Source organism: Monodelphis domestica, chromosome 8, assembly GCF_027887165.1.
Source record: "Monodelphis domestica isolate mMonDom1 chromosome 8, mMonDom1.pri, whole genome shotgun sequence".
Lineage (NCBI taxonomy): Eukaryota > Metazoa > Chordata > Mammalia > Didelphimorphia > Didelphidae > Monodelphis > Monodelphis domestica.
This window is the reverse complement of record NC_077234.1, coordinates 99017193-99029569: the sequence shown is the minus strand read 5'-3', so window position 1 is coordinate 99029569 and position 12377 is coordinate 99017193. Positions and strand designations below refer to the sequence as shown.

General features: G+C 31.7%; 1 protein-coding gene across 1 annotated transcript in view; it reads right to left on the bottom strand.

The window, feature by feature from the left end:
* The window catches only part of SUGT1 (SGT1 homolog, MIS12 kinetochore complex assembly cochaperone), an 88915-nt gene that overhangs the window by 61336 nt on the left and 15202 nt on the right, over positions 1-12377 (bottom strand). Inside the window, exons 6-10 of the mRNA XM_056807434.1 lie at positions 10580-10633; positions 8807-8829; positions 6281-6315; positions 3084-3180; positions 1860-1967 (exon numbers count right to left, since the gene is read on the bottom strand). Of these exons, the coding sequence (XP_056663412.1) occupies positions 1860-1967; positions 3084-3180; positions 6281-6315; positions 8807-8829; positions 10580-10633 (317 nt within the window). The remainder of the gene's footprint in view (positions 1-1859; positions 1968-3083; positions 3181-6280; positions 6316-8806; positions 8830-10579; positions 10634-12377) is intronic.

Genomic DNA, 12377 nt, shown 5'->3' with positions numbered 1-12377 from the left:
AAATACTAGTACCTCTCCACTCTAAAATTACCTTTGTAGGCATTTGTGTGTGTTGCATAATTAGAATTTTGTACCCCAGGACTCCATTTCCCAGAATCCCACTTTCGTCCTCCTGTTAGGTCCTTACATTTTGGAAATAAAGTTTCTGTAAGCCCACCTCTTGCTCTCTTCTCCCACTAACACAGTCAGGAAAAGTTCTCTTTACTCAGGCTTTTACTTTTGTTCTTTTTATTTCTTTAACTTCAAATTATTATTAATGAATCTTGTAAAATATAATACCTGGAGTTATTGGATATTAATTTAAATCTTATATTTGATACATATACATATATGTGAGTATATGAGTAGATATAGTATATATGCACATCCTACATACACACACGCACACATATATTGTAAAAGTATATGCTTTTATGTGTACACAATTTTCCCTAATACATGTAAAGTTCATGAAAGTAGGGTTGGAAGAAGAGAATGTTTTATCTTTATTCTTATCCCCAGGGCCTGCCTGGCATATGATAAGAGGCTTAATAAAAACTTGTTAATAATCAAGTTAAGCTCCTTCCCTCTAAGGAAGGAATACTGAAGCTAAAGATGTTATGACTTCCCCCAGTTCATATAATTTTCAGCTGAGCAAAAACTAGAATCCAGGTCAACTGTCTTCCAGTACATTCTCTTCCCAGCATATCACAGTCTCCCTATTCTGTCTGTCATTTGATTTGCATTCTAATTTTGTGTTATTTGAACATATCAATGCAAAATGTGTATATGGTTAACAAAGAGTCAATTAAAATAACATGCATTTCAAACTGTAATTTCAATGATTTGCTATTTTCTCATTAAGGCAAAGAAAGTTTTAAGTTTCAACTACAGTATTTTTTCAAATTAATAAAATTTGCAAAGCACTTCACAAATATTAAAGTGATATATAAATGCTATCATCATCATCATTATTATTAAAAATAAATGGGAACAATGCTGACCTAACATTAATGTTTATGACACGTTGGCCAAGGGTAACAAGATAATACATGAAAACAAGCAGACTTCTGTAATCATGAGAAGAGTATTTTTTTAAGTGATATGAGTAATAAATAAAAACCAGACTCCTTAATTTGACATACAAGGATTTCCACTACTGAATCCACAATATGTTCCATCCAAAATTAACTAATTACCAATCCAGACACATGTTTCAATTTTTCTCATCTTCATATCTTTGCTCATACCATTCCACTGGCCATGCTGCCCTCCCCTCAAACCTCTACCTACTGAAAAACTAGCTGAATTTCAAAATACAGTTCAAATACCATATTAATTCACAAGGCTTCCTCTGAAACCTTAAGTCAGAAAAGATGCTTTCCACTTCTGAATTCTCACAGATTTAGTTCTACCTCTCCAAGACAAAGCTGAATACAAGGCACAATTTTGAGGAGGTATATGTCTACTAGATCTTTCATACATGCCTCATGAGGGCCAGAACTGGGTCTTATTTATCACTATACCATACACACTACAGTGCTTTACAATGGTGGATATTTGGTAAATATTTGTTGAATTCAATTTGCTAAATACGTGCTGCAATCCTCAACCTCTAATAGTTTGAGGGAGCAAATATCACTTTTAATATACTCACCAATTACAAAGACGTCAACAAATGCAGTAACAATTAAAGATCACACTTTATTTAGTAGCAGAGTTTAATCAGGTTTCAATAGTTGAACTAAGCTATTTCTGATGTTATGTCTAAAAATAGGTGATATTCATTTTAGAACTAAAACCACATAAAAATTTGCACTGATTTTTTTTACCTTTTTAAATAATTCATATTAGCAATCAACTACTATAAAATGCTTTACCTTTGTTGAAAGTATTTTAAAGGTGCTCTGTTCAGGTACTATAGGATGAAGAAGTGAAAGTTTTAAATTATAGTCCTCTCCAGATGGAAGATTCACCACTGCAGACAACTAATGAATAAAAATATTAAACAAACTTTAGTGTAAAGTATTCATATTGACTCTAACAACTTGAAACATCCTAAGGATAGTGCATATTATTCAAATGAAATATCAGCTCTAAAGCATGTGTAATTTAGAATTTGCTTCCCAGGGACTCTCTTTCCCAGCATCCCCAGTTACGTATCTATGTTACCTTCTAACATAGGGAAGCTATAGGTTTTGTGTAGCTCCACTGTCTCTTTTCTTTTCCCCTGATCACAGCTGGGAAAGCGGGCTTTATATCAGGCAGGAGAAACATGGGTTTTCTTTTTGTTAAATAATTTGAACTTCTACTTCTTTTAGCTTATTTTCTTTCTATTTCAAGTGATTATTAATAAACTTTAAAAAATATAATACTTGGAGTTATTGGATATTAATTTTAATCTTATAGGCAGAATCCTCAAAATAATCCATATTTCAGTTTGGTAGTAGATAAGCATATTCAAACATGAAACATAAAACAAAAAATTGAAAATATTTCAAAGAAAAACATTTTTACCACCATACTAACATTCATTTTCTCTAACTTTCCTCAGTTATTATGGACAAAAATAAATTCTAAAAGCACCTACCTATGTTTTACTTTTGAATCTCAAGAACACTTGTTTCAAAAGCAGACTAATATTCTCAAAATTTTGCACCTCATATTATCCACCACCAAATTTAGCTATCATAAACTTCTTATCAGTAAATAACTACCAAGAAACTACATAGAATATTCACTAATGACACGATAATTTATGTCTCTATAAATTTAAAAAATGAAAACTAGAACCATTATACATAAACATATTACATGAGAAAATAACAACACATTTCTCAGCATTTTATAATAGGCTTTGCTCTAAATTTCAAGAGAGAAAAAAAAATTTTTTTAGAAAAGCAAACCTACACCTATGGCATGATTAATCATATCACTGAACCCATGAAAATTTTAAACTAAAAAAACAATCCTTAAGAGGTTAGTATAGTTTTTCACATGGCTCAGGTGAAAACTGAGTATTTAGTATGCATATATTGCACTTGCAGTTGCTACTATTCAAGATCCACAAACAATTATAAATAAGGTTCAAGAAAAGCAATCACCTCATTCTCTGAAAACTCCACTTTTATGTTATTCTTCTGAATATTCTTGATCATAAGTGTAATGATTACTTGAGATTCTGTTTGGTACCAGTCATACCTTTAAAAGTAAGCATAAAGAATTCCAACCAGGTGAGAGAACATTTTTTAAATCAATCTGCAAAAATGTCTTCCAGTTGGAAGAAACAATAAAATAATTATAGCAATTATGGAGGAAATGAATTAATTTAATTGTGACAAACAGAAGCAATCATTAGAAACAAGATTGATGCACTTAACTCCATGAAAACCAAAACATGTATGTGATGAAACTCAATATAATAAAAAGAAAACAAACACTAACTGGGAAATATATTTACAGCAAAATTTCATCTAAAATACATCAATGTTTTTATTTAAAAGTCACAGTTAAAATTCCCACCCACAAGAGCCAAATGTTAAAAAGATATGAACAATTTTCAAAAGAAACATAAACTGTTAATAAGAATTTGAAAAAATGCTTGACCATTAATAATCAGAGATATAAATTAAAACAACTTTGAGGTTCAATCTCATACCCATCAAATTGGCAAAGTAACTAAATACAAGGAAATTCAATCCTAGCAAGGCTGTGAAGAAATATGTATACTCAATTCCCTGCTAGTAGAAATGCAAACTTGCATAATCTTTTTAGAGAACAACGGGGTAATACACAGTAAAAGTTACAAAAATAATCAGATTCTTTTGCCCTAATTCCACAGTTGGAGATATACTATGAAAGGCTTAGTAAAAACAAAATAAAGGGCAACTTATTGAAAAGATGTTCACAGCAACTTTATGTTATTGTAAAAAAAAAAACTACAAGTAATCTACATATCCAATGAAAGAGGAATGGTTAAATAAATTCAATGGTATTAAGTAAAATGGATAAAAATCAAATTAATTGTCCAGTTGCAGCATCCACATTGTCATTGCTAAGAAATTCTTTTTTCTTCTGCATTACTTTATACTTAAAGGTCATGCATGGACACATAAATATTTGTGGTGTTTTATTTTCCTTAATACAATTCAGACTTAAAAAGTGTGAGGAAGATAAAGAAATCTAGAAAACACTTCTACGAAATAATACAAGGTGGAAAGATCAAATTGAGAGGAATAGAGAGCACACACTAACTACAAATTTAAAAGGAAAAGTGAATGAGAATGAACAGAATCCAAAGGACTTAAAAGAGTAACTTTTAAAAATGCAACACAACTTTATACAATGAAATTAAGTAAACACTAAGCAACTTTAGCTGGTTGTGCTAATAATCACTGCTGTTTTTAAGAAAACACAAAGTTTTAAAATAATAAAAAAGTAAATAAAGCAATTTATTTTCACGGTCCTAATTCACACACTAAAAAAAAATTTGTAATAATATGGAATACATGGTACATTGTGGTACTGTTCATCTCCTAGCATCATAAGATTATTTTAGTGTTTATTTCCAAAACATGGTCAGTTACAAATTAATTTAGCCTCAAATATCTTTGCTTCTTAATATTTCATCAAGAAAAAAAAATACCTGTCGTTTTAAAAAATGTAAAGGGCTCCACCTTGAGGGACAAAATAGCCAAGCAAGTTTCTGGTTACTGTAGGTAATATCCAATTACCTATTATCTGAATTAATAGAAGTAAAGAGGTGGCACAGATAATCCAAAAGACCTTGTCTCCACTTGCTGGGGAAAATAACAAGACTTTCTAAGTGGTATTCCTAACCTTGTTTTGCTTAAGTTAATATCTTCCTTTATTCCCTCAACACATACCAAGTGATGATAAAGAAACAAGCTCAAAAAATGCTAAAATGATTTAAGGAAATCATCCTAGAAAAAAACAACTAAAAATTATTTACTAAGCTGTAGACAGAGCTGAGCAATTATAATGTTCACAACTATGAGGAATGTCATTGAGTACTTTCTGATCGTCCATCAGAGTTTTTATTCTCTCCAGTTTCAGCATCTATGTTGTCAAGACTAAGCAATTGTTTTTCTTCTATATTATTTTATATTTAAATGGTGTCAAGCATGAATTTGTGTTTATGGTCCTAATGGTCTGAACCACAATCTTTGTAAAGCCCAAAGGCCCATGTTTCTACTCTCCTACATTGGCTACCTCTTCCCCAGGCTTTTCTTTTCTGCTAAGAACATGACAAGAGCAGAATGTTCTATTAACATTTTAAACCTGCTTTACTAATATTGAAATGTACTTTCATTAAATGGATATAGGGGAAGGAATCCAAATATTCCCTTAAAAACACAGAAAAGACCTAGAAGATATATAATTTTATATATAACCTTAAGTTGTATCTTTCCCAATTCAAAATATATATAGAGGGGCTATGTTAATATATTAAAATACTTTATAGTCTTCCATCATCACCTATATTCCTTATGCCACTAAACTTGAAAAGAGATGTAAGCTTACCCAAATAAAAAGAAATTTCACGAAAACCCAAAATTATTGGAAAAGCTAGGTACCTATAACTACCCTGGTTGGTGGTGTGAGCTCTCCTATTCTTGTCTTCCTAGTCCTTCCAGAAGTAAGAAAAGAATTCCCCTAACTGGTTCACCAAAAGAAGGGTGGGGAAACATAATAGATGCAGAATAGCCACCTCTTAACTTTTATGGTGAGGACTAGCTCACAAGCAGGTTACCATCCTTATACTGCTAAACCTTCATCACATTTAGTCTTCTATCAGAGATGGCCCTGAGCAGCTGCCACTCTTATTTCATCAAGTGTTTCTATGAAAATTTCAGTGAAGAAAAAAAATGAGGCATAATTTATTAAATTTTCAGAGGATTTACTGTCAATTTTCTTATATTTGCATTACTAATTTGTTTAGCTACTATAATGCTATCAGATTTTAAGAAGAAAAAGTTGCTTGTTCCTGATCTATGGAAAGGTGATGAAGGAACAAATACGAAGCCAGGTAAAATAACTTCAAAATTAAAGTAAATTCAAGAGTATGATATGAACTAAATTGAAATGCCAATACTAATCACACTAGGAATTAATTTTTCTAATCACATGGTGAAATTAAAAAAACCATAAGGTCATTTTAAAATCAAAGAATGCAACCTTTTACTTCAAGGAAATAATCCTCCCTGCACCACCCTACCCCCCCCCCCATGAGTAGATTTATTGAAAAACTAAACACTTTTTAAAGAAATAAAATACTTACTTGATTTTTGATTGTTGGTTTTGCTGTTGTACACTCTGATTATGGCATAGTGAATTTAAAAAAAAGTTATAAATTAGACTGGCAAGTGTACATTAAAATGCATTTACTTTCAAACTTTATACCTAACAATTTGTTAACTATATTGATAATGGAAAAGCTAAATAAAAACAAATAAAAAATAAAAAGTCTCTTATTTTAATAAAAAATTATAAACATTAATTGTTTTGAATATATCTTGTTTAAATATATAAGCCCCCCCCCCCAGTAATTTTCTTAAAGGGAGGATTCGTCCTGCTTTTATAGTCAGATCTCCAAAGCATGGCACAAAATAGGTAAATAATAAATATTTATTTATTGATTGAATGAAAAATGGGTAAGAAATGGTGGTATATAAATGTAATAGAATAATACTATGTGATAAGTAATGATGAAAATGAGAAATTTAGAAAAATAGGAAGATTTACATGAAATAAGGTAAGGAAAATCAAGCAAGAAATATATACAATAACCAAAAAAATGTAAATGAAAACAACACTAAAAACTATCTGAATTTAGAGTTAAAACAGTAATCAGTCTTGGCCCTAAGATGATATATATACTTCTTTCCTCTTAGCAGAGGTACTGAACTAGAGTTGAGGTATGTTGAACACCCTTTAATATGCAACTGCTAGGTAGTTTTCATTTATAGATTTTCCTTTTTACAAAGTAGGGTTACAGTGGTAGGGGAAGGTTATAGGAAAGTGATAATGGTAAAAAATAAAGCATTAATGAATCATATTCTTAAACAAAAAAATAAAGGAAAATAATTTATGTAAATGAGATATTCTAAGACTTTTAAAATTTGATAACTATTCGTGTCTATATAATATGCATCCTCTGATTAAAGATACAATTATTTTTCTTCAAAAAGAACGAAGAAAGCTTTGGCCACTGTCACAATTTTTATCATTTCAATTTCATAAAAGTTTATTTTTCTTCTAAGTAATGAGAAATTGAGCAAGCAAAAAATCTAGAAGTTTGAGAAATGAGTAATAAAAAATGTTAATTTTAAGGAAGATACCCTAACTTCCTGAACTGAAATTTAAACATTTTTAAGTCACTATTTGTATACAAATATGTGCACACACACATGCACACATGCACACGCACAGACACACATCTTATCACTATCCAACTACAGCCAGGTAGCAATTAAGAGTATTTTTAATGAAACTGAAAGGGTATTATGATTAATTTTCAGTTCAGAAAGGACAAAGGATGGACCATTTGGTTCCATTTTACCCCCTTCTCATGTTTGTGGGAAACGTGGACTGAGGGAAAGAAATTAAATGCTAATTGAGAAAAATAAAATATTAAGAAACAAAGTTATAGGAATGGTTAAAAGGGAGCATATGGTGATAGCAAAAATTATATCCCAGAAAAAAAATGGCTAAAAATATGCCACAATCTGGGCATCTGATTCTAATCTCTAACTGCTTTATTTAAAGTAGAGCAAAGAAGGGGAAGCTGTGTAACTCAGTGGATTGAGAGACAGACCTAGAGATGAGAGGTCCTAGATTCAAATATGGCCTAAGACACTTCCTAGCTGTGTGACCCTGGGCAAGTCATTTGACCCCCATTGCCTAGCCCTTACCACTCTTCTGTCTTAGAACTAATACTGATTCTAAGGCGGAAGGTAAGGGTTTTTAAAAAATAAAAAATTAAGTGGAGCAAAGAGAGAATTGAAGAACAAAAAATTTCAATATTAAAAGAAATAAAAATTATGAAATCTCAATTTTAATGTATTCAATAATAAAAGTATTGCCAGATATTAGAAAACTTGAATATTTACTCTCAAAAGCAACTATAATATTTTCAGTCATGTTTGTATAAACTTGGATTAATATATATTAATAATGATACATTTTTCCAAGATAAATTACTAGTAAAAATTAAATATTAATTGAAATACATGTTGATTTCTTTAGGGTTACCCACAGAATAATAACCCCACTTTTATGAAATTGGTAGAGACTTGTGAAAATTTTACTCAATCTTAAAACTAAATTCAATAAAGATAGCAGAAATCTAGGCCAAAAATTAGGGTATGTTCATTCAATTTCACTAAAAACTAACTGAATACCAATGGCAAAGAAAGGATGATGTTAAAGTGTTTGTTAGACACAGATATATTTTAAAATATGAACTCACTAACTCACTAAGTACTTCTCAGGAAACAATATGTTTAACGATATTACTAATATAAGATACTAATGGAGAAAGAGAAAAAATATATTTGAAAACATCAAAACACTGTTGTTTTGTGCAGACTAACAGTATTAAAATATTACTAGATATGAAAATCATCAGTCAAGAATGGAATTTAATTTCAATTTTTAAATAATAAACAGCTATTAAGCCAGAAGTATTAACCATTCAACTAAGAAATTGTTCATCCCAAATCCTGTCACATACATATTTAGCACTCAAGATATAATAAAAGTAAAACTAAAACAAAAATGATAAAAATAAAAATGTGGGGCTTACCATTCCAGATTCTGACACTGCTTCTAAAATATAAAATGACACATTTTTATGTACTATCGGCATGCTTAAAACCAATTGTACATACATTTCTACTTTGAGTCAAGATAACAATTACATATCCAAATAGTTTATACCTATCTTCTATGCATTTTTAATTGGGAAAGAAAGTCATTTAGATATTAGGGTTATCTTTAGTTCACTGATATACTCACACCATACCACTGCAAATCAAGTTAAATTCATTCTATTGTTGGTTTAGGCAATATACAAATCTGAAATTAGCAAGTCTATTTTCATGCACACCTAAAGGTCATGTATATACCACTTACTATCTCTAATACTATAGTATTAATATATACAATATATACTTTTCTGTAATATAATCTAATAATAGATTTCCCAAAAAACTATGCTAGATGTAACAACATTACAGGAGACATTTAGTCCCACAGAAACAATATTATGAATGGAAGATCAGCTAAATGGCATTACAAAATATTCATAACCTTAAAATGAAATTTACTTTTAAAAAATTAATATATAGAATTTTTAAATAAAGCATTAATAATCCTACTACAAAATTATGTTGGTTGGGGCAATTTTATGCATTATGTTTATCTCATTTTTTTAATCTGAAAGAAGATAATTTTTTAAAATATTAAGTTCAAAGAGTAAAGAAATTATCAGTCCAGAGTGAAGCAGCTAGATGGCTCCAGTAGATACTAAGCCAGGCCTAGAGTTGGGAAGTCCTCAGTTCAAATCTGATCTCAGACACCACCTAGCTGTGTGACCCTAGGAAAGTCACTTGACCCAATAGTCTATCCCTTACCACTCTTCTGCTGTGAAAGGAAATTCTTGGTTCTCTTTGTCTATTCTAAGTTTGCACTTGTGAAAAGGGAATCCTTTGTTCTCTTTGCTTAATAGGAGTTAACACTTTGGAATAACAATAATTTAAGTACCCTTACTTAGTACCTTACTAAACTGAAGACAGGATTAATTCTCTCTTGTCTACTTTTTAATTAATCAACAAAAAAATAAGCGAAGTCCACAAACTCTTACTCCTAGGAGCAGAGTTAACACCATTAGAGTTAAGAAGCCAGCAAAATACTTGGAAGAGCTCCACCCTTTTTTCTAACTCAAACAGCCAGAAACTTGAATTCTTTTAAGAGTTCACCTACTCGAAAAAATGTGTGAATCCAAAGGTGAAAACTCAGAGGTGTAACAATTTTGGAAACTGAGATTGGCCCCTGTGAAGAGGAGCGGGAATAGGAAACCACCATAAAAGCCACAAAAATCCTTTGGCTGGCAAGCTGGTGAAGTTGAGTCTTGTGGAGAGAGACTCCTGGAGATAGTCTTCAAGGGAACCTCACTGGAGACTGCAGTTCAACTTGGACTCTGACTCCTGGACTACTTGGTTGGGTGAGTGAAAAGGCTGGCTCCCTTCCTAGTTTCCTAAGAGACTAACTTCCATCTTGGAGTAGGCCACGTGATTACTCACTATGGGCCCTCCTGGCTGAGGACTGGTATAGATATTTTCTCTAACCTTTTTCATATTTCTCTACTTCATTGTCTCCCCTCTATTTTGGTAAATAACTGCATCCAACCATTAAATTTAACCTTTACACAGCCTTGGAACCAATACAGAGTATTGTTTTGAAGACAAAAGGTAAGAAAGAGTTTAAAAAAAAGATTAGCCCAGGGAGGCAAATTGATTAAGTACTTTGGGATATCTAGCTAGTTTAATAATATTAAATGCAAAAAAGCTATACTTACTATTTTGAGTTTCTTGACATCTTTTAATCCAGATATCAAAAGTTTTATCCGCATCTGAAAAGTAATGAATTTAATATAATGAATCTTACCACCTTAAAAAATACAAGCATCCATCCTTTAAGCAACTATTACAATTTGCATATAGCTAAATAAAAAAATTAAATGTAATTTGTAGTTATTTGTAAAGAATTTGTTTTAGCAGCACAATTATTTCTAGTTACAAATTCCCATTATCTCACTACATAAACAAAAATAAACAAGTTTTCTCTTGACCACCTGTTTTAATAAAAACATTATATCATACACTTTTGATAAGTAAAATTCTGCTCCCTACATCAGAGTTGTCTTGTCATTCATTTAGATTAACTCTGTATCTGGCATCTAGTAGCAGGGTTCCTCATTCCCCCATGGGGTCCTGGGGAACTTCTGTGGCACTAAGTTTTTTTTATTTTTTAATATACAGCTATTTCCTCTTGCCTCTCCTCCTATACCTCATCTGCCATAGACTTTACCTGCCCTTAAAAACTGATTTGGCTTTACCATCAGTGCCAACAGTGAAAAGCAACTTTGATCATAACCACATAAAACAAGTGATGGAACCAGAGTTGCCCAGGGAGGTACAAGATTGGGAAGCAGCATATGTATACATAAATATATCTGAAAATGTCCATACAGGCAAAAAAAGTCATTAGGAAAAAAGTCACTTCAGAAAACCTAGAACGAAATGCACCAATACTTATAGTGCCTAAAAAGATAAAATGCCCATGGGAAGGAAAAGAACATCCTGAAACTGATGAAGTATTTAAAATATTCTCAAACAACAGACAATACATTTCATGATTATCATAAGTTATCAACACTTTACTACTATTCCTAAATAACAATTTCCAAAGTTATTTCACATCAGTCTGATTCAGACCTGAAGATTTCCCTCATTCTCAACAAAAAATAAATGCTTACTGAATTGAATAAAATCCTTTTGCAGGGCATGCACAAAAGACAGCACAGAATAAGAGATATTATTTTGAAATACTCTAGAATATCAAATATAATACATGCTGTGGAATTTTTTATAATTTACTGTTTATCACAAAATTTTAAAAATGCATTGGTGCAAAGTTGGGGTTTCATATTTAGAATTGTAGAACAATTCAAAAATAGTATTAGTGGCAGTAAGTCAAGGTAAGTAATAATAATGTATTGTGCTTAGTATGAATATAATATCTTGAGCAACCATCAAAAGCTTTGAGTGAGGGCAGCTGGGTAGCTCAGTGGATTGAGAGCCAGGCCCAAAGATGAGAGGTCCTGGGTTTAAATCTGGTCTCAGACACTTCCCAGCTGTGTGACCCTGGGCAAGTCCCTTAACCAACCCCCATTGTCTAGCCTTTACCTCTATTCTGCCTTGGAGCCAAAACACATTATTGATTCTAAGATGGAAGATAAGGGTTTAAAAAAAAATTTTTTTTTTAACCCTTACCTTCCCTCTTGAAGTAACTTAACCACCCCCATTGTCTAGCCTTTACCTCTCTTCTGCCTTGGAGCCAAAACACATTATTGATTCTAAGATGGAAGATAAGGGTTTAAAAAAAATTTTAAACCCTTATCTTCCATCTTGAAGTCAATACTGTGTATTGGCTCCAAGGCAGAATAGCAGTAAGGGCTAGGCAATGGGGGTTAAGTGACTTGCCCAGGGTCACACAGCTGGGAAGTGTCTGAGGCCAGATTTGAACCTAGGACCTCCCATCTCTAGGCCTGGCTCTCAATCCACTGAGCTACCCAGCTGCCCCAAAAAAATTTT